General features: G+C 40.2%; 1 protein-coding gene across 2 annotated transcripts in view; it reads left to right on the forward strand.

Moving 5' to 3' along the window:
* Positions 1-23,053, forward strand: part of APPL2 (adaptor protein, phosphotyrosine interacting with PH domain and leucine zipper 2) — a 39,603-nt gene that overhangs the window by 11,586 nt on the left and 4,964 nt on the right. Inside the window, exons 3-16 of one of the 2 annotated variants that reach the window (XM_074825885.1) lie at positions 3,980-4,039; positions 4,515-4,586; positions 6,463-6,550; positions 8,655-8,696; positions 8,814-8,872; positions 9,827-9,973; positions 12,212-12,294; positions 18,628-18,786; positions 19,900-20,088; positions 20,394-20,436; positions 20,514-20,570; positions 20,683-20,771; positions 22,353-22,505; positions 22,627-22,679. In XM_074825885.1, coding sequence (XP_074681986.1) covers positions 3,980-4,039; positions 4,515-4,586; positions 6,463-6,550; positions 8,655-8,696; positions 8,814-8,872; positions 9,827-9,973; positions 12,212-12,294; positions 18,628-18,786; positions 19,900-20,088; positions 20,394-20,436; positions 20,514-20,570; positions 20,683-20,771; positions 22,353-22,505; positions 22,627-22,679 — 1,294 coding nt within the window. The remainder of the gene's footprint in view (positions 1-3,979; positions 4,040-4,514; positions 4,587-6,462; positions 6,551-8,654; positions 8,697-8,813; positions 8,873-9,826; positions 9,974-12,211; positions 12,295-18,627; positions 18,787-19,899; positions 20,089-20,393; positions 20,437-20,513; positions 20,571-20,682; positions 20,772-22,352; positions 22,506-22,626; positions 22,680-23,053) is intronic. The other variant, XM_074825886.1, reaches the window with a different exon arrangement.

Consider the following 23,053-nt stretch of genomic DNA (forward strand, 5'->3'; position numbering starts at 1 on the left):
GTTTATTTTGGAAAAATTCAAAAAGAGACCCTAAAAAGGGATGGACTGCATCACTAGTAAATGGTTAACGGCATGGGATTTTATTACAAACGGGTTACAGAAAAATCATACTCTCTTCTGATGATATGAACAGCTTGGTGAGTAAAGGTGATAATGAAGAAGGTGGAATCAACCCAGAAAAATCACATGCTTTTGCTCTGGCACTAGATTGAAAATAACAGTTGGACATTTTCTTGCTGACTGACTTGAAGGCAGGGTGAGATACTGAAATAACTTGAGAATTAAACAATGTTTTTTAATCTGTTGTTTTTTTCATTTCTGGTAGATTAATGCTAGATTCAAGACACACCTTCCATTACCTTATCTATTTGAACTGGTGTTAGTGAACTTTTTAATAGGGCTAGCATGACCTAGCATGCCAGCCAAGGTTAAAAAGAAAAAAGTCAGCACATGTGTAATCATAACTGATTGCTTGATACCTATTTGCATACAGTCCTTTCTTCTTTCCTTCTAGTATACTTTTTTTACATTAATGCTACATTGATGTTTTCTTTGCTAAGTAAAATCATCTAATGAAAATGAATGTATTTTCGAGCCCCAGTACTGCTTAATTTTGCCCTCATTTAGAATACTAGGATTTCTGTTCAGGATTACTGAGTTTCTGCCTGATACATCATCTCATCAATAGTTCTCCCACTCCAGAAATGCTTGATGAATTTTGAAATGTCAGGTAATGTGGAAGAGATGTGATCAGGCAGTCAGGATTGTGTAGTAGCTTTTCTTTTGCTGTGGTATACTGAATTTCAGTCACTTCAGGATAAAAGAAGTGAATGTTGCTGTATTTCATGGGAAGATGTCTTGGAAATAGATTAAAACCTGTTAAAATAATTTGCCTGGATTTAGTGGATCTGCCAATTGAAGCAATGCAAATAACTTTTAAGTCTTGAGACTGATTAGTATCGGGGGAGGGGGAAGAGAAGGCTGGTTAGGAAGAAATGGGAGGAGGATTAAACCAAATTTTCCCAGATCAGTGTGTTTAGCAATGAAGTATTACCACTAGGTCAGCAGAGCACTTTGCCTGCTTCCTGTTCTTTAAGCAGTGTTGCTGTGTTTCAGTCTGCTAGCTTAATTTGGTTTGTTTACAGCTGTTTGCGGGGGGGGGGGTGGTTGGTTGTTGGGTTGGGTTTTTTTTTCCCTAGTGCTACCATGAATGATTTTGTACCTCTCATGGGAACAAAGTCTGGCAGAGGTTGGGAGGGAGGATGAAGGGCCCAGGGTTAACTTTTCCACGTACGCAGGGGTTGAGTAACAAGTTTGTTTGTGGTGTTCTGACATAAAGAACCAAGCCTATATATGAAAAATATGACCTGCTGGCATCAATGGGATATCAGTGATGTGTGGAGCTGTTGTCCCAAAATCCCAAAGTAAATTTTATGTCAGGCCCTTCCATCAATTTGTTCTGTACTTGGAGTACATGATGTGCCATGAATGTCTGCTTGGGATCTGTATGTGACTGTTGTCACTTGATCATATACTTGATATGATGTTAATTTACAGCCCTTTGAGACCCGCAGGGTTTATGTATTCTCCCATTACCCTGTCACATACCAGAGACTGCTCCCAGAGAGTGGTGATCACTGGAAGATGCTTCTTCCACACACCTCTTTGCATTGCCCATTCTCAAACTGTCCCACACAGATGAGTAACGATGCTCTTTGTTCCTCTTTGCATATTGGGTGAGGAAATTGAGGATCTGTAGTCTTTAAAAACCAAACTGTTAGACTTTGAGGATGGCTGACACAAAGGGATGGGACGCCTTTGGTGTCAGCCCGTTATTCTGAAGCTTCTTGTAGTGTTCGCAAGTTAAAGCCAGAAGCTTTTATTTTCCAAATTCAGAACAGACCACACAGTTGCAGACTTTGAAGGAATAAGTGAAATGAAACAAAAAGAGAAAAAAGAGGCATGTTTCTAACACTCAGTTTATTTCAAAAGATTTCTCTCACCCTGACCCAACTGTACAACTGACAGATGGCATCACAGTTGCTGTGTGAGGACTTAAGTCTTCTTGCAGTTCTTACTCAGCTTACTCAGCTCTATCTTTGAGGTTGTGTTTATGAAAAAGATCCTACCTCTGCTTCTTTTTGTAATCTTAAATTAATCTTTGGACTCCACCCACATGCATACAAACAAACGAACAAACCCTTTTAATGTCATCAGTCCACATAGAAGGAGTCTCATCCTTCCTGTCATCAAGTCATTGCTTTCTAGCTCTCACTTTGAAGGTGGCAAAGTCTCTTGGGTGTTCTTACAGCCTGGGAGCAGATAGTTAAGGCTCGTTCCTATCCTTCCCTGAGCCATTAGCAAGGTTTGCTAGTTTGTTATAAAGCATGACATCCTTTTGCATCGTCAACTGGCTTGGGAAATACTTAAATACCAAGTGTCTGTGTAAAGCTTTTTCATATTAAAAACTATGCAGTCTGCATAACCAACCTGCAAATCATACATGAATCCTTGGCATTATTACTGTACGAAACTGTAGTGTTCATTACTAATTGGTGCGAGACCAGAAACAAGAATAATCCGTCACTGTGAGGTGGGAGTAGTCATGGGGTGTACATGATTTGAGTTTGGACCCAGATTAACTCAGTTCAGAGCCCTTGTTTGTGCCTTGGAAGGCCTCTGCTCTCCCACCTCCAGCCACCAGTGAGTATTATCACCATAGTGTTTTAAGTTGTTCAGAATTAGTTCACCCATCTTTTTCTGCCACGTGTTCACATACAGCTGCTGTTACCTAGGCTGTGGCTACGTCTCTTTGTTCTTTCTGATTTGGGCATACTTAAGACTCTGACTAAGTGTTTGGGCTTTGCTGTTCATACTAACTCTCCTTCCTGGTGTGCCAGGGTGGTGCAAAAGCACCAGGCTGTAATGCACTATGTCAGAGGTGGCATCAGGCCAAAGTCAAGGGTGTTTCAGAATCTCTGGCCCAGATAGTTAACTGTGCCGTGGTCTGCGTGCTCAGGATGACAAGGGAGAACAAGAGAGCACACAGGCTCTGTCCCAGTTTTAATGGTTTCCTGTACCAGCCCCAGCATAAAGGCTGCTGTTAAAGCAGTTCAGAGATTGCTCTGAGTTTTACAAACTCTCTATGGTTTAATGTATCTGGAGAGAGGAATAGATTATTTTGTTTTAAGTTAAGTGAAAAATGATTGGTGTTCTGCATTACTGAGGAGGAGAAGGATCTGACAGGGGTTCAAACAGATCCCAGTTCTCCCCCTTCCCTTTTTTCTTTCATTCCAGTTTTAAGTCAGTTAACAAATCAGGAACAGAGGATTTGATACACTAATGTTAGGAATACACTGAGTAAAGATTGACATATCCAAATGCTTGTCTGTTTTCTTCCAGCTGCCAAGCAAAATTGTACAGTCTCCCTACAAGTCTTGCTTTGTGTAAGCACGTCTTAAGGATGCGTGTACTTTCACTGGCCAGTTTAACCATGAGAATACAGAATTATGTGCTGTTTTGTACTCCTATATCAACTTAAAGTGCTATAATTACATCAGTACATTCCCTGAGCGTGAATGCATTATATAAAGGCACATCTACTGGTTCTCTTTATTGCTCTAGATTTTAGGGAAAGATGATTAACCAGTATGAAACATTCTCATGCTCATATGACAGCTGTCATGTTTGAGGTGGTTCTGGTTTTGTTATTGGGGGGGGGGGGGACACGACACCCAAACTAAACCCCAAATCCTACCTCTCTTCAGGATAGTTATACAAAGTGTGTGTTGAGTACGTCTGAAGTGTACCTGTTGTTACTGCTTCTCTATGCAGGTATTTTGAGACTGGTTGTTTACATATGACTGAATATTTGTATAAGTAGTTGCAGATTCAGTCAAGAAGCTGGTAACAAAGTAGTAGTACCAGCAGAGCTAAAGACCTTTCATTATTTCTATTAAAATGTCTCTTTTGCTTGTAGAATGAAATGTGTCTTGCCACACAACAGCTTTCGAAGCAGCTCCTTGCCTATGAAAAGCAGGTATGTTCAACATATGCCTTTGATTTCTCTTCAGCCTCAGCACTTGCGAAGAAGTCTGTGTAAATAGTGCGGTTTCTAGAAGTGCTTAGGGCATTGGCTTTACTTGAGTTCATGTGAAGGCTGTTGTAAAATTCCCCAGCATGTTCAAGGGAGTTAGGTCACTTCTGAGAATCTTAAAAAAAAAAAAAAGTGCAAAACATGAGTTAATAAATTTATGAAGATGCAGAACAGATTGTTCCTATTGTATGACTATGACTTTAAAATGAGTATAATAAGCGTTAATTATGTTGTTCAAAATCCATTCATTTAAAACAAGAGGACCAGGGTAAGAGAGTATGTATTAATGAGTTACTGTTTTTCCATTTAGTTTTATTGTATTTTGTAGGAGTATTTGTTACCTTTGTAGTGAAACACATGTTGTATTTTATACTTGCCTTTATTGATTTACGGACCAAATGTGTGTTTCTATTTTCAGCATTTTGCCTTAGGTAAAGGAGATGAAGAAGTGATATCCACCCTTCATTACTTTTCAAAAGTTGTGGATGAGGTAATTTGAATTGCCAATAGTCTATTTTTACAATATAGCATATTGGTGGTTTTTCTTTTGATTCTAAGCCTTTCCACTGAAGGCTAGATTGTACCTGGGTTTCATAGAATCATTTAATTGAAGGAAAAGAAGTATAATATCACTGTTTCATAATGGTTGGAGCTGTTTCTGTGGCGCTGTCCTCAGAGCAAAGCTGAACTTCCTAAATAGGGGAATTAGAAAAGAGATTGTAACAGGGCGTTTCATCTAGGGCCATTTTTAATTAAATTCCATTTTAAAATGGCATTTACATTCGTAAGCTTTAAACACTGCAGAATGAGCTAAAACCTGCCAGGGATGGATACAGGGCCACTCTGAATTAGTAAAGTTGCAGGTTAGTTGCTGTGAGATCACACAGAATCCAGAGATGTCTGGAGGAGGCTGCAGAAATGCCTGCTGGAGGCAGGTTAGGTACTACAGCTGTGTGCACTGAACACTTCTACTCTCTGTAGGTTGTTGCTGAGTACTCAGCGCCTTTCTAAATGCTCTTGTTAGATCTGTCCATATAATATTTCAATATAATCTTAGTATCTAGATCCTTATTAATTATCATTTGTCACATTTTTCTCTTTCTGTTGGCATCAGGGCTGTGCCATCAGAAAAGTGGTGTTGCTCTTGTTAATCTACTTCTAATTTCCATTAAGAAGGCAAAAGGCTGTATTAGGTAAACTGTCTGGGAGAGAAGAGGAGATAGGAGGGTTGTGGGGCAAAAAAATAAGTTAAGATTTTTAGAACCCATAACAATGTAGTGAAAGGAATCCCAAAGGTTAACTTTTCCCTTAGGCTTCTCCCACTGCACGTCTGCTCTCAGGGGATACTTGAAAGGAGCATTTATTGTCACAAGTCATGTACTTGTCTGCGTAAACTACGAATAAATTAAAACAGGAACTTTCTCCTTCCCAGGTACAAGAGAACCATCCCATTTGGGAGCAGAAAGTTTAAAGCCTCTCTGTTCAGTTCTGTCAGTCACGTTTTTCCTCGCAAGAACTTGTTCCGTTCCTCAGTCTCCTTTTCTGTGTGCTAGCTACCCTCTGTACCTGTTTCTCAGTTGTCTGTTCTACAGACATTGAATTGTCCTGATTTAGTTTTGTATTGTCTAGTGGGAAATACTGATTTCATCCTCACCTGTATAACCCTGCCTAGAGGCCTCCAGGATACCATGAGCAAGTGGGCAGGGTATCATGTCAGGTGTGGTGCACTCCTAGTTTGCAGTATCAGGTGCCTGAGCAGTGTGATTGATAGTTGTCCTACCTGAACTCATCTAATACTCTTAGCATGCCACTGCTGACATGGGAGACTTGCCTTCATCCTAAACAGCATCACACAAGTGCTTTAAAATACATCTCGATGTGCTGAATTTTAGAGAAATACAAAAACAGGAACAGGAAACTGCTCTGAAGGTAAAATACTTGAATGGGACCTTTCATTGTGTTTGCCCCCTGTTGTGATTGTGTCCCGAGTAACCCTCATCAGTGTAGAGAGATTCTAGTCATGATGGTGGGGTTGTAACCCTGTGGTGTAGAGACTAAGAAAACCTGGTTAATAAAGGCTAATTACAGATTAAATCCTATTGGGTTAAGCATTAACATTAATCATCAAGTGAATTGCCCTAATACAGTATGTGGATCCTTGGAAAACACCAGGCAGGAATCAAGCATTTAGGGGAAAATCCCCATCTGTCTCAGATACCGTGAGAAATACATTTTAAGCACTGAAGTACATAATATTCTATTTTTGTCTGCTGGCTGATGTGCTTCTTCAGCAGCTGTAGAGTGCTGTTATTTTTATTTTTTTATTTACACTGTGTCTTAGGGAATTCCTCTGTTCTCTGTTTCAGCTCAATATTCTTCATTCTGAACTGGCAAAACAGCTTGCAGATACAATGGTTCTCCCAATAATACAATTTCGGGAAAAGGATCTCACGGGTAAATTTTATTTTAAGTTTCCTCATGTGTTCCTTCTTGCTTATTTCAGAATAAACTGAGACATAATGTCATATAATAATATGTTCTTTGATGATTCACAGAAAAGTTTTTTGTGGTTTAGGGTTTTTTTCTGCTACAGAACTTCATTGACAGGTGCATGCTTTTACTCAGACTCAAATAGTGCATGTTCACTATGTAACATTTTATGCACCATATGGTGCATGTTTGAAAATACACAGCTTTGTTCTTTGTTGGGTCACTCTGCTTTTACACTAGTGTAATTTTACTGAAATCATTGATGTGATAATGATCTCAAGAAGGAAAATTCAGCAGTGAATCTGGCTTGAAAACAGCATTTATCCCACTTCAGAAGTTTGGGTTTGTTTGAAAAGCACAAACAAGAATGTTTTTTTAACTTCAGAGCATAGTATATTCCCTCCCTTTTAACAAATCAGGCCGCTTTGAGTCCTTCCCATCCAAGGGTAGTTTCAAGTAGCCTGATTGCACAACCTTGGAAATGCATTACTTAAACAGCAGAGTAATAATGCAGACGTTTGGTGTAATTTCAAAAGAAAGAAGTTCATATTCAAGGTCAAGGACACTAACCTTCTCATGCAACAGAAACACGAGTTTTTACTGCAGTGTTTTCATATTTTTTTTAAAAAAAAATGCTTCTCAACTCATTAAGTTCAGTCCTGTTTACTTTTTAAAGACATCATTTTGATGGGAGACAAAACAACTACAGCAGAATAGTGACTAGTTTCTTACAGCATCTCATTTGAAATTGTGAAGACATCAGTGGATGTCTTGTTTATAACATATTGTCAATATAAAGCAGTATTTGGATGGTAAGATCTTGATTCTGTTCCCAACTCTTTAATGTGGCTTCACTGATCCAGTGATTCTGCTCCCACCTTTATGGATTCTGCCCCCTGGTTCGTAAAAAAAAGACGTAAAAAGGAAGTGCAAGTGAAGCTTGCAACCAAAGCCTCAGCTGCTTCATGACAGAAAATTAAAGTTTCTTCAGCTTCCCTGGATGTCACCATCTTTTTGGTTCTATCCATCCACCACAACCTCCATTTTTCTCTGACACGATCTGTAGAACAGCATTTGCATTTTTAGTAGAGGCTTGACCATATTGAGGTTTCAGCATAGGATTAAACGAGGCAGATTCACTGTGTTCTTGTTTTTACTTTTGATCTTGTTATGTGTATGTATGTATGTACTGTAGAAACCTCTAGGTACAAGTTAGTGACACCTGGGAATAATTTCTGTCTTTCTGCATTAGAGTCACGAGGAAGTGTTCTAGGGAGAAAAAGGTGGCATAAAGCTGGTTAATGTGTAGGTTGTTACAGATAATCCGAGACCATGATGACATCGTACAATTTCCCCTTATTCCTTTCACACTTGTAGAATGTCCGTTCTAGTGAATATGCTTTCTCTGTAGATTTTTGAGAAGGGATTCGCCAGTTGCAGCATATATTGGTATGGACACTGAGAGTAGCTTGTGCCCAACACTTCTGAAAGTTGAGTCACCTGTTTACTTTCTCTTCCTTCTACCTGCATCAGAAATTCATGGCCAGTGTTTGTCATGTAAGCATCATAGCCAGCACTCAGATGTGCTAGATACATACTTCTTTTCATAGAGCAACTTAGCAAAAAATGTTCCAAGTTGATGAAGATTCATGTACAGGAAAGGGGCTTAGTTTGTATGTCTCTGGGACTTAGATTTCTCAGTATCACATAACCATTGTCAGGAAGTTGTTCACAACTGGTGTTCTTTTATGATAGCGGTGGGCCTTTTGTCATAATAAGCGTACTGAAATGGAGCTTCTTTGGGTAAATTCCACTGGCAGATAAGGAATCTTTTTCATAGTGACAACTTGCTCAATCAAGTAAACTCACTTGACTCTTAATTTGCTGTCTGCCTGTTCATTTCTCTAGCAGCTGATCTGGTTTATCATTTTCAAGACAAGCACAACTTACACATCTGTGCTTTGAAAGGATTGGAGTGACTTAGTCATTAAATGTGCCATAAATGGTCTCTGCTGAGCAAAGTGTTTACAGCTGTTTTTACTTTGAATATTTTATTTCTCTTTTCCAGAAGTAAGCACCTTGAAGGATCTTTTTGGCCTTGCTAGCAATGGTATGTTTCCCTGGTTTGTTTATTTCTAATGGTGTGCACCTGTTACATCACAGAAGACATTTTTAATCTATGCAGACACACATCACATTTCTAAAAAAAAATATTCCTTGTCTACAGAACATGACGTGTCCATGGCAAAGTATAGCAGGTTACCGAAAAGGAAAGAAAATGAAAAGGTAACGAACGTGAAAGGGAAGAGGAAAAGTTTTCATCAGCTCTTCTGTCTGCATCATTGTTCACTTACGAACTTTGGAGAGTTCATCAGTTAAATTCACAGTAGCTTTAACAGTACTTGTGATTTCGTTTCCAAGCAGACACAAAGCTTTTAGACATCAATTCATCAAAGTTACACCTGTTTTCTCCAAGTGATCAAGTATTGTGCTGAACTAGAGCCCTTCAGATCCAGGGGAGCTCTTCAGACAGAGGCAATACAAATGGCTATAAATAGATTTGTATAGGCCTACTGTTGTACAGCTGGTGTGATGATGCTGTATCACTCGGTACAATTCATTGTGAACTGTCATGAAGCCTTGTGTCTGCTGTTTATAAAGCATTTCATTTTTTCGCATCTACCTTCCTGCTAAATGTCTCTGTATGGATTGTCATTCCACTTACGGTACACGTAACTCTGTTGGTGGAATTGTTTTACATTTCTTCTTCTTTGCCCACTGGATCACTATTCCAAAATATATCCCTGTATGCCAAAAAGTGTGTGATTGGCCCTATCCTAAGAGTGCATCAGTTCTACAGGATGGTCCTTTAAAAGACATGTGTTACAGAACAGAATGTGATGTAGCATATTATGAATTACTCATTCTGCGCTTGCAGGCTTGTGTTGTCATCTCAGCTGCAAATAAATTTCTTGCACTGAGATCAGATCCAGAATTTTAGTTGTGGTAGTTACATAGTTTATAGTCACAGGGGCTTCCCAAATGCTGAAGTATCTTGCCAGAGTAGGGCTGGAAGTACTTGCTTTGTGGTTTGGATTTGCTTTCTTAGTTTCTCATCTTTCATTTTAATGTGGAGAAGTTCTGTAATGAGAGTTGATTAAAGATAACTTGAAAATGATCAATAAATATATCCATATTCACAGTAACACTTTGTCAACCTCTTTATCATTTTTTATTCAGCTCAAGGCAGAAGTGGCAAAAGAAGTGGCAAATGCAAGAAGAAAGCAGCACCTTTCATCTCTGCAATATTACTGTGCCCTGAATGCTCTGCAGTACAGGAAGAGGGTGGCAATGATGGAACCTATGCTAGGATATACACGAGGACAGGTATGGACAGTAAAGCGTCTATTATCACTAAGACATGTCCCTGGGAAAATTAAAACGTTGTAGCTCTGGTTTGGGTTTTTTTGAGAACTGACGAATGATAACGGGGTGGGTGAAAAAATTTTATTCACCTTGCCTAGATTCTAACAACTGATTTTGATTGTGGTAGATAGTTGAATGTCTAGTTATTCAGGAAAGACACCAATGAAAAAAAATTCCAGTACACTTTTATGCAAAATCAGCCTGGGGTTAATTTTTTCAGGGCTACGCTATGAGTGCAGCAGCATTTACTTCCACTGTTTACTCTGTCTGCACAAGCTCTCCTATGTAGCAGTTCCCTTCCTGGCACATAATGTTCAGCATACTGATGAGGAGGGTACACGGTAGGGAACAGAGCATGCACTGGAGAACTGGAAAGATGGAACAGTAGAGTGGATTGAGCATAAGGCTGGCAAATCCTCTTTCTAATCTTTATTCTGCCAGCAATTTGATAGAGCATTTCTCAAGCCTGTAAAATGCGGTAGTAATACTGATAATCTGACTCTCCAGGATGTCAGGAGGATCAACAAACTAGTATTTTCACAGCACTTGATTCTCATTACCGCCCATTTTAAGGGTCTGTTGTGCTTCGACATGAAAGAAAGTATTGGGAAAATAAGAATTCAGCTGTGAAAACAGGAAAAGTGGATACAGTGCTCTGTTTGAGATTATAGTGTGCATCATCATCTCCATTGTCCTGTGTCTTTTGCAGATCATGTGGCCCATATAAAATAGGTAGTAAATGAGAATTCAGACACTTTCCCCACCATGGGAGTTCATGCTGCTTCTCTGCTGTAATTATACTAAGTGAAAGAAAGGCATTGGTTTCCTTTACTGGAAGCCAAACAGAACTTTCTTTCCCTGTATTTTACCTGCAAAACTGCCATATCTCAGTGCTTTATACAGGAATGTCTTAGGTTGTCATTGGAATGACTAAGTAGTCAGAAGCCATATTGATGCTTAAATACTGTGAGCCGCCCTTCAGCCCAAGTATATGTTTTCTTTATTAATTACTCAAAACATGTGTCTCATATTTCACATTTCCAATGAATAAGCAGGCCATAAGGAATTTTTGGAAGAAGCAGTGCCTAATACAGGTTTTATTTGACTGAAAACTGACATCAGCATCTAAGTTAGGTGTGTCCGTCTATCATCAGTGGAATTTAGAGCTCTTCCCTCCTGAAGCAGGCTTCTGACACAGAATAGGTGAATCATTCTTTAAGAGAGCGTGCTTTCTCTCCTTTGTCTGTAAAGGGAGTCTGTGGTCAAGAACATGGTTGCAGAAATCCGAGTTACAGGTAAGAGGAATTCCACATCTCAAGGTTATGGAAAACGAGTGGAATCACAAGTAAAATTGGATGAAATAGCTAATAAATAGCTTAACAGCCAAGAATCTGCTTTTACATCTCTTTCCAAAGTGATTTTATTTTTTCACTGATTTTTTTTTTTTTTTAAAATAAATAAATTGCACACACATGCTAGCCATGTCAGTGTTTCACACAGTTGCCAGAGGGTCCTAACCATGACTCTGCCCCACAGCTGGTAATCCAGGGTAAAGTCTACACTGAGTGCTTTGCTGCTGTTGCATGCCTGCTTTGAACCATACCAGCTAAGTGAATTCATCTTCTGTCACAAAATGTGTGCTTTGGCCTTAGTAGCTTTTTTAGCTCCTTCAGTAGAACAAAATCCATGGTAAATCTGTAGTTGCTATAACTGATTGCCCTGGAAGCTTCTGCTAGCGCAACTACCCTGCGTCTCTTTCCTGGCTGACTTTGCCATAGCAGTTTAAAAATTTCCATGTTGGAGATGGTAGTCCAGGTTGGGCTACTAACTCTGATGGGCAATTTATGTCCCATTTCTTTTGCATGCAGTGGCTTGTAACACCACTAAACCCAGTTCTGCACCATGCTAGTATGGGAGGAGACAACCTGTTACCTTATTTCAGTCATTTAACAAGTTGATTGGAAGCATACCTGTCAGCAGGTAATAGCTTATGTGTGTGTAAAAGGGTGTGTGAATGGGTGGAAAGTTGCAGAACGGAGAAATACAAAGAAAGGCAACACAGGTGTTTTAACCATGTACTTGATCATCAGCCCTCAGCATCAGTCACAATGGGGTCACTGTTAACATAATCCCCACAATCTGTTAGTTGTCTGCCAAAGCCAGAATAACTTCCAGTGTCTCTTTTTTTGTATTTTTCAGATTAACTTCTTTAAGAAGGGAGCAGAGATGTTTTCCAAAAGAATGGACAGATTTTTGTCATCTGTTTCAGACATGGTTCAAAGGTAATGCAATACTTTTGTTTCCTTTTGTCATTCCATTGAATTCTGAGCAGTACCACTCTAACCTTCAGCACGTAACAAGAGAGTGCCTCTGCTTCTTTCTTACGAGATTCCTTCCATGCTTGCATTACATTGTTGGGCATATCTTGTTGAAGCAGCAGGTGGAAAAGAGATATGTTTGTACATGTAAAGGAAAACACTGTCAGTGCACTTCAGAAAGTATTTTTGCAGTGTAGATAGAAACTATGTACTGTGAAGTGTTCACATGCTTTCTGGCATCCCCATGTCTCTTCTCATGGACACAAAAGCACGGAATTTGGGCTTGAAATGGGTTAACAGAATTAATATAATAAAGCTAAAGTGCATTCTGAATTAGAGGTATTCATACTTGCTGGGTCTCCTGTAATAATACTGTAACAATAATCCATTAAGCTCTCAAAGAAGGATTTAGGGCCTATAGTGTTTGAAGTTGCAGCTACACAAGGTAAACGAAACTCCTCGCCCTAGAGAACATACTCATTGCATCCAGTATAGGCTGTATCTGTCCACTGAGTTCAACCTGCTTTGGCTAAGTCAATAACCTGCCTCACTTCTGTACTCCTGATTTTGTGATTATTTCTTCTTACACCCTCCCCCCAACCCTGTACTCTACTTGTGGTGAAGATTGACGTTTTCTTTATAATTAAGTCCCTGTAAATGTAAACTTTACATTTAAAATGCAATCATGTTAGAGAGAACATTAATCATTTATTTAAAATCAGCTGGAACACTAGACTGAGTCCTTCACATTATTGCTTCATACCTTTCATATCGGACTATAGCCAAATCATTACTTATTCTGACTCTGGTGGCATTTTAAATAATGCATACTTGTTAATTTGAGAATAGTGCTGTAAGTAATTGCCCTGTGTAGTAGATTCTTTCACTAAATGATTCTTTGCTTCCTGTACCTTCATACTTATCTTTTCACACTCACTTCTGAAATAAATCCTTCTACAGTCTACACAGCATTTGTACAGACTGGAGGACAGGTTTTAAACTCCCTTGAAATAGTGCCCTTTAGTAAGGCTCGAGCATCTTGTTTGTGTTTTACAGGCACAGTGAGGATCCTGCCACTGGATCCTCACCATAGAATAAACCCTTGTTTTCCAAAGTCTGATGGATTTGAATTCTGGATAGTACACAAATGGAAGCAAATACAGGCTGCTCGGTTGTTTTGCTGAGTCTTGGTTTTTGTGTTTTAAGTCTGTCACAGAGCAAAGCTTGAAAGTGCAACTCAGATGTAACTAGTACAAGTGTGTGACGTCTTTGGAAAAACCAAAAGAGAAGCTTGCAAAATTCTGAATGACACTGTGCAGCTTAGCAATTACTGACACAGGACATGGTTTCATGACTTAAGATTATACAGCCACTGAAAACTGTGCTGCCCACTCCTTTCCTTCTTTAGTGCTGGGGATCACAAGGCCTCAGTGAGTCAGATCTGCTTGCTAATCAAACTAAAAGCTTTTTATTTGTCAGATTTGTTTTCTGGGAACAACAAGCCAATGAGACCCATTGTGCAGCTACAGAATTTCTGCGGTGATGTAGTCTTGTATCTATTTAAGCTGATTGTGAAACCGAGTCTTCGTATTTAAAAGTATTTTCATTTATATAGTGAATATTCCTAACTGTTAAAACACATAAGGCAGATCACTAAAATATTCTCAGTAACCAGTTGGTCTAATTGCCACAAATGCGTGTAACTTCAGAATTGTCAGCTTTCTCTCCTTTCTACCTTGGAGATAGGAGAAACATGACTTAGGAAGAGGAATGCAGTCTCGGAACCGTGAAGATGCCGGGGCAGTTTTCTTGGAAGTAATTTGTGGTGCAACAAAAATTACTATTAAAAAGATTCATTGAAGTAGCACTTATGTAAAAAATGACAGCACTGTTCCATTTTATTTCAAAATGGAATTTAAAAAATTCTTATTCTGACATTTAATGATAATGTTGAAAGGTATTAGCTTGCAAAATATGATCTAATTTAATTCAGATCTGATGATATTACTCATCCTTTATAACTCAGCCTCTCTCATGACTTGGCTAGGTAGTAAGCTGCACACAGCTGGTCTCATTTTGGAGGTGGTGTGAGAGCTTAGGAAATCTCAGCTTTCTAAAGATGTGGAAAAGCTGGAAATAAGCTAACGTGACACAGACTAACACTGTGATGCAAGAGTGACTCTCCATCCGACTGGTCAGATACTGCTTAGTGCTGACTTAAATGCAGCGCTGTGTCTCCAGATTACATCAACAGTTACAGGATATCACCAGCTTCTGCAAAAGACTGTGGAGGAGAACAGGGGAAGAATCACATGTACTTGTCTTGTACTTTTCCACAGGCTTTTTGCCGCTGTCAGGGGCAGGACAGTGTACTACGTAGATCTCTGCTCCTGCTGTGTACAGCCTGTGTTATGTGCTCATGTTCTTCAAAAGGTTTAACCACTTGTGCAGGAAGTAGGGAGAAAATTTCTTATTGCATAGGTGCAAGTATTAATGACTTTCTAAGGTATGCAACGACAAGTATTCTTATGTTCCCACCCCATGAGTTTTCCTAGTGGCCTGGATACAGTTAATAACTCCTCATGTTTGGAAAAGTTAATAAAGAAATCAAATATTTGCTAGTATTCTTTCTCTGAAAGTCAAAGAACAGCTGCTACAGTAGGGACCTCGAGAGGTCATCTAGTCCACTCTCCTGCTGAAAGCAGGGTCAGTTAGAGGAGAATGCTCCACACTGTGTCCAGTCAGGTTTAGAGCATCTCAGTTTGTCTGTCTGTCTCTCACACATGGCACATACAGTATCTGGTTACAGCTTGTGTCCACTGTCTCCCATCCTATCACTGTGCATCTCCAAGAAGGATCTAGCTCCATCTGCTGTATACCCTCCCGTCAGGTAGTTAAACTAGCAGTAAGATCCCCGCCTTAGCCTTAACCTTCAGTCTGGAAAACAATTCTCACAGCTGCTTCTCGTGTCACGTGTTCTGCCCCCCTAGTCATCTTGGTGGCTCTTCACTTGACTTTGTTTCTGTCTTTTGTGTGCTGGGTCACCAAAACTAGACACGGTACTCCTGTTGGAGTCTCACAAGTGCTGAGCAGATGGGAATAATTACTTCCTTTGACCCACTGCTATACTCTTGCTCTTGCAGCCCAGGATGTGACAACTTTTTTTGTCACAAAGGCATGGTGCTGGCTCATGTTCAGTGTGTCCTCTAGGACCCCCAGGTCCTTTGCTGAAAGTTGCTTTCTATCCAGAAGTCTTCCATCCTTTAGAGTTGCACAGGGTTATTCCATCCCAGGCAGGACTTTGTATCTGTCTTTGCTAATTTCATGAATCTGTCCATTTCTGCAGCATGTCAAGGTCCCTCTGAACAGCAGTCCTCCACTCTACCATATCTGTCAATCGGTTTTCCCAAATTTGTGTCATCTGCTCCTATGGGTTGTCCAGCTCTTATTAAAGACTGTAAACCTGTAAACCTCAGTATTGACCCATGAGGAACATGACTAATAGCTGGGTACCAGCTGGGCTTTGTCTCACTGATTACAACCCTTTGAGCTCAGTAGTCCCTCCCTGTTTTCTACGCATCTTGTAGTCTCATCTTGTAGTCAACTTCTCCAGTTTGTATTTCACCAGTTTGGCTATAAGGATACTATGGGACTATGTGAAAGGTCTTGCTGAAGTCAAGTGAAAGAGCAGCCACGGCTCTTCTCCTGTCCACCAAGCTAGTCATTGCATCACAGAAGGCAATCAGGATGGTCAGGCATGATTTGTCCTTGGTAAATCTGTGCTGGCTGTTCCCAGTTGCCACCTTCTTGTCCTTTGTGTGTTTGGAAATGCCTGGAGAATGTGCTCTGTAACTTTCCCAGGGGCTGATGTATGTCTGACTGGCTTGTAGTTCCCCAGAGTGTTTTTCTTGCCTGTGTCAAAGGCAGGTGTGACACTTGCCTTTTTTTCAGTCAGTTTGCCCAGCCTGCACCAAGGATGTTTTCTGAGTCACACCAAGGTGGAAGACATTATTATGAACAAAAATTAAAGCTAAAATGAGACTTGAGCTATAGATTTTATTACTATATTGTTCTGTATTCATGGAAAACTTGCTGTTGAAAATCCGTGACCAGTTAATAGGTGGTCTGATGGCAGGAATTAGTCAAGGTTCTGTGAAAGCCAAGAGATACTATAGTAAAGCCTACTTTGAACTGTGCCCCTATACTAGGGCAACATCTGTATATGTTCAGCAGTGTAAATTCATACAAGCATTGCTTTTAGAAGCTATCTCTCTCAAAAAATAAACTTTACTCTCAACACTTAAGCATTTCTCATCTGCTCATTTCAGTCTTACAAAACAATCTCATAATTCTGGTTGTTATCTCTATACTGTTTGAGGAAAGAAGACTACATTTAGTACAAATTGTGGAAAAGCAAGCATAGCTACTGTATGAGACATATTGAGAGTAACATCTTCAAGCTGGACTTTCAAAATAAAGAGCAAAGGGAAATCCTGGCTGTCGTTTAGCTGCCAGCCTGCAAAAGATAACCATATTTTCCTTAAACCATTGCTAATACCTTCAGAGCATATGCATCTGGTCTCTTTAGGCTCAGATGACATTTTCTGGGAGTAGTTCCCTATTGTATGCCTCTTCCTTCCAGTCTTTCCTAACTGCACTGATTTATCTCATCCTTAGAGAAAGCCTTGGACATGTAGTCTTACATTGTATTTCATATAAAGTCTATTATAAAAATAAAATGTATCTTTGCACTACTCTCCAATATAATCCATCGTACTTGAGATGGCAGTCCAGTGAAGTTCCTGCGGACTGGAAAAGGGGAAATATAACCCCATTTTTAAAAAGGGAAATAAAAGAGGACCCAGGGAACTTCAGTCAGTCTCACCTCTGTGCCCAGCAAGATCATGGAGCAGATCCTCCTGGAAACTGTGCTAGGACACATGGAAAATAAGGAGGTGATTGGTGACAGCCAACGTGGCTTCACTAAGGGCAGATTGTGCCTGACAAATTTGGTGGCCTTCTATGTCAGTGTTACAGCGTTGGTGGATAAGGGAAGCGCAACTGACATCACCTATGTGGACTTGTGCAAAGCTTTTGACACTGTCCCGCATGACATCCTTGTGTCTAAATTGGAGAGAATTGGATTTGATGGATGGACCACTCGGTGGATAAGGAATTGGCTGGATGGTCGCACTCAGACTTGCGGTCAGTGGCTCAATGTCCAAGTGGAGGGGGGTGATGAGAGGCATTCCTCAGGGGTTGGTGTTGCGACCGGCGCTGTTTAACATCTTTGTTGGAGACATGGACAGTGGGATCGAGTGCACCCTCAGCAAGTTTGCTGATGACACCAAGCTGTGTGGTGCGGTCGACATGCTGGAGGGAAGGGATGGGCCATCCAGAGGGACCTGGACAGGCTGGAGAGGTGGGACCGTGCAAACTCAAGGCCAAGTGCAAGGTCCTGCACATGGGTCGGGGCAATCCCAAGCACAAATACAGGCTGGGTGATGAGTGGATTGAGAGCAGCCCTGCGGAGAAGGATTTGGGCATAGTAGTGGTTGGAAAACTGACTGTGAGCCATCGATGTGCGCTCACAGCCCAGAAAGCCAACTGTGTCCTGGGATGCATCAAGAGCAGTGTGACCAGCAGGGTGAGGGAGGGGATGCTCCCCCTCTACTCCATTCTCGTGAGACCCCACCTACAGTGCTGTGTCCAGCTCTGGGGCCCTCAACATCAGAAGGACATGGACCTGCTCAAGCCGGTCCAGAGGAGGCCACAAAGACGATCAGGGGGCTGGAGCACCTCCCTTATGGGGACAGGCTGAGAGAGTTGGGGGTTGTTCAGCCTGGAGAAGAGAAGGCTCCAGGGAGACCTTAGAGCGGCCTTCCAGTACTTGAAGGGGGCTACAGGAAAGCTGGGGAGGGACTCTGCATCAGGGAGTGTAGGGATAGGACAAGAGGTAACAATTTAAAACTGAAAGAAGGTAGATTTAGATTAGTTACAAGGAAGAAATTATTTAATATGAGGGTGGTGAGACACTGGCACAGGTTGCCCAGAGAAGCTGTGGCTGCCCCCTCCCTGGCAGTGTTCAAGGCCAGGTTGGACGGGGCTTTGAGCAACCTGGGCTAGTGGAAGATGTCCCTGCCCTGGAACTTGATGATCTTTAAGGTCTCTTCCAACCCAACCTATTCTGTGATAATCTCAGCTGGTATTTTTGTTCATTTTGGCTTACAGATGTTAGCTATATCCTGGTATAAATTGACTAATGATGGCTTTGGGTTTCTTCTTCCCTTTTTCCAGCATACAGGGAGAGCTGGATGCTGAAACTGAAAAAATGAGGGTATCCCAGCAGGACTTAATTGCAGTTAATGAATCTGTTTACACCCCAGATTCTGATGTAACTTCACCTGCTATCAATAGAAATCTCATCCAGAAGGCTGGCTACCTTAATCTTAGAAAGTAAGAAGAGTGTTGCTACTTGCTGGTTTGTTTAGCTGCTGACTAGTTGCTACATTTTCTTTTTTTTTTTTAGGTCATAAAGACTCCTCAGGTAATGACATTTGAGGCTCTTGAATCACTGTGGTAGCTGTACTCCTCAGCTGCTAAGTATCTCTGTCATCTTTGAAAATGTGTTTTAGAAGCTTAAACCAAATTAGAGCCATTTGAGACTGTTTTCCTGGAAACAGAAGTTTACTTATGGTTGAAATCACCTACAGGGATGATTTCCTGCATTCAAGTGGCTAAAAATTAGAAACTGATGGAGCTGGGTTCATATTGTTCCCAGTTCTTAGGGCTAATGAAAACATAGTGTTTACAAAAATAAACAGCTATATTTTGTAGTTAATACATGTTTTCATAAATGATCTCCTTTACATTGATAAAAGCTTTATGGACAGTGAAAGTGCATAACTTTGAATGTGTACCATACATAGAGTTACCTCTGCAGATTTTCCAAATAAAATCTTCCATCAGCTTCTGCAGGAGGTATGTATATTGGTGGCACATAGTAATCCTGTTTATGTGAATGATTAAATATCAGTTTATTTCTATTTGACAAGTAATTTTTTTTTTTGTGAGAGTGGAGATTTATTAATTTCTTGTAGCATTCTAAGACCTGGATTACAATATAATAGGACTCCATAGCTAGGGAGAAGATGGACTCTGAGATACTACTTGCAGAAGACCTTTTTTTTTTTAATAATGATTCTTTGTGCTGAAATGGCTCATGCTGCTCTTCAGCTTGAAAATACCTTTTTTTTTTTTTTTAATGCTGCTTAATAGTATTTCATGTCAGTTACTCAATACCAATAATTCTTTTATTCTGTAACTAGGAGATACTGCAGAGAATGTTTTTTAACTTGGGATGTTTGAAATTAGTTTAATTCTTCATTAAGGATTAGTTTCTGCTAGGAATAGGTGCTGGTTTTACTTCTTAACAGAGACTCATCTTTAAAAAAATTCCAGGGTTGAACATGAAGTTCAGATTAGCATCAGGATATGTTTGCAGTTTCATATATATTTGGAGTAATTTCTAAATAGTAATGAGTCTTTATTACTGTATCTTTTCTTCAGTAAAACAGGTCTGGTGACTACAACTTGGGAAAGACTGTATTTCTTCACTCAAGGTGGCAACTTGATGTGTCAGCCAAGGGGAGCAGTAGCTGGAGGATTGATTCAGGACCTGGACAACTGTTCTGTTATGGCCGTAGACTGCGAAGACAGAAGATACTGCTTTCAGATCACTACTCCTACAGGCAAAGCGTATGAGACAGGTTTTATTTGAGGACAGACAGTCACACCTACCCTTTCAGATGCTGTTTCATGTAAAACATGCTTGCTCTAGTAGTAAGCCTTTCTGAGTTTCCAGAAGGATGTTTCCAAATTAAAAGCATGTTCCTTCCCATCCTCCCCCACAACTGCCTGAACAGCACATGCAGCATCTTTTAGCTGTGGCTTATTCATGACTTTTGTTCCTTTGACAAAGCTTGGTGATGTTACTGTAAGACTTGGAGTCAAACACTCCTGGTGTCCACTGTTAGCATTGATACACTATGTTTATATTTTAGGGGTATAACCCTTCAAGCAGAAAGCAAGAAAGAGTACGAGGAGGTAAAAATATTTTCTTAATGCTATTATTCTTGTATTCAAGTGAGCTTGAAGAGTTCAGTTTCGTTTTTCCCTTCCAGTGGATATCTGCCATCAACAACATCTCCAGACAGATCTATCTCACTGACAATCCAGAGGTGGGAGCTTGTTTCCATCTTTCAGTCCATTCCTTCCAACTTGCTTTCCCATTGTTCTTTACGTGGCAACATAAAGTGCGTGTAAAAGAGCTGTTCGGTCTTGTTTTCACAGGCAGCTGCAATCAAGTTAAATCAGACAGCCCTACAAGCAGTGACTCCCATTACCAGTTTTGGGAAAAAACACGAAGTTCACCACCCCAGGTAACACTCTTACTTGCATGGACTAGAGACTCGTGTGCTCAGTCACGACCTTTTACAGGGCAGCAGTCACCCGGGAGAAAGCCCCGTCTAGGCCCTGGCTTTACAAAACTGTGTGTTCCAGCAAATCCCTCTACTTCTGATGTTTCCTACTGAAAGCCATAAGAGATGCAAAGTGTTGAGGGTAATGCTTATTGCTCCACACCACAGCTTTGAAGCTCCTTGCAGTTGACCATTGGGATTTTGCTGTTTCTTCAGAAACAAACACAATGCTTTCTTGTAAGTGCTTTGCTGTAAGGGAATGACTTGTAATGTGGATAATAGAGCAGAGTCCCTAGTATACATTGAAGTAAGTATGTTCTTGCATATTACCTCAAGCGGTGCCTGTCAGTCTGTCACAGGAATATGCCTTACACTGCTGTCAGAATAATTACTGTTGTTCTCTTGTGCTCATTCAGGTCAATCAGTGAAGCTCCCCTCTTTCAAAAATTCTTAATAATATTCTGGAATATGCTTATATTCAAAATATATATTTTATGTATCATTTCTTTGTGTCCACATGATCCTAGCATTTTACCCAGTGGGAATTCTTCAGACTTCATCATCAGAGTTGGCTTTCAAGCCCAGTACTGGACTGAAATCCTGCTTTCAGAAGCAGTGTGATGCATAAAATAGGGCAAGTTTGTGTCACACTGACTTCAGCATGAACGAGACTTCTCTGCAAGTTTTGTCAGAGAATTGTAAATTCTTACTTAGATACTTGCTTCTAGAAATTCAAACCTTTTCCAGATCCTCTGCCTCTCAGCCCAGGGCCTTTACTATGATCTATGATTCCCTTTATTATGATTGCTTACAGATTCCAAAGATTCCCTATACCATGGGGAATGCCAGTCAATTTCTTCCTAATTTTAGTCACAATACAGGTGTTTCACTTTGACTACAGAAATATATTTCATTGACAGCTAATCTCCCAAGTCACTTCTACATCTGTATGCAACAAGAAAACTTTCTAGAAATAGAAGGATGCTGCTAGTAAACCCAGTGTACCATAGGTAGTGATGTGTATAGTTACAACTTCTGTAGCTGTGGGAAACAGCATTTCATTCTCTTTGAGAAAAGGTGCAGGAAGAAATCTGACCCAGTGTATAACACTTCTTAACCATCACATTGTAACAAGCCTGTGGCCAAGTAAGATCTAAAAAAGATGTCAGGATTGTCATTGACACGTGTGGACACAAGTCCAGGTCTCTGCTGTTTGCACTGGTAATGCAGCTGTATATACGGCCATGAGAGGGCAGGGAGACAAACAACAACCTGTTGCTGAAAGTCTGCCCACACTCAGAGCTGATCTGCGTTCAGGTTTAATATACCAGCATTTACTTTTTTCTAAATATTTTTAGGTATAAAAAAAGAAAACAGAGATTTGATTAGAGTTCTCAGTAAAAAGTAAATAGGAAAATACTCATATATATGTATAGTGGTTCAATCCTGATTTGGAATTTTGAATAATCTTGTCTCCCTTCCAGAGCAGAGATAGAGTGTCATTGATTGATTGAGACTTTTTTTTTTCCATTTTCACTTTAGCCAGAATGTAAAGAATACGGAAAATGATAAAATAATTCCCAGTGAATCAGCTGGCATTCAAGACTCTGCACAACTCATTGCTCCTGGAACACCGATTCAATTTGATATTGTACTGCCTGCCACAGAATTCTTGGACCAGAACAGAGGTGGCAGGTATGGCCAGAGACAGCAATCAATCACTTGAACAGTGATTTTAGGAGAGAAAATTAAGTATTGCAACATGGGTGTGTGGTGACCAGAATCTGTAATTAGAGTTTTTATTCTTATTTCGTAGGCGTGCAAACCCATTTGGGGAATCTGAAGACAGCAGCAAAGATGAGGTGGAAGGTCAGTGCTTCATTTTTCTAGACAAAATTAGTCATGATTTTAGGCCTAATCCAGCTGTCAGCTCTCCCGTGTCTCTTAATGAAAACACCAGACACAGTGGAGCAGTGGTAGCAGATCCATAGTACAGTTGAAGGTAGTTACCTTTCAGAAGCCAGTCTTTTAAACATTGTTACCTGTGAAAACAAACACCTTTTTCCTTAACAGTCCAAGCAGTATTCCAGGTTAGGTTTATTTCAAATGTTTAAACACAAAAAGATGTGGTTTGCTTGGTTTTTTTGTCTTTCATTCTTTTCCTTTTTACTTTTTTTAAAGTAGCTGTTGACTTCTTTAGGGTTTGGTGGGACTGTACTATAATTCTGCTCAAGTTGAGGCTT

Source organism: Strix aluco, chromosome 5 (genome assembly GCF_031877795.1).
Source record: "Strix aluco isolate bStrAlu1 chromosome 5, bStrAlu1.hap1, whole genome shotgun sequence".
Lineage (NCBI taxonomy): Eukaryota > Metazoa > Chordata > Aves > Strigiformes > Strigidae > Strix > Strix aluco.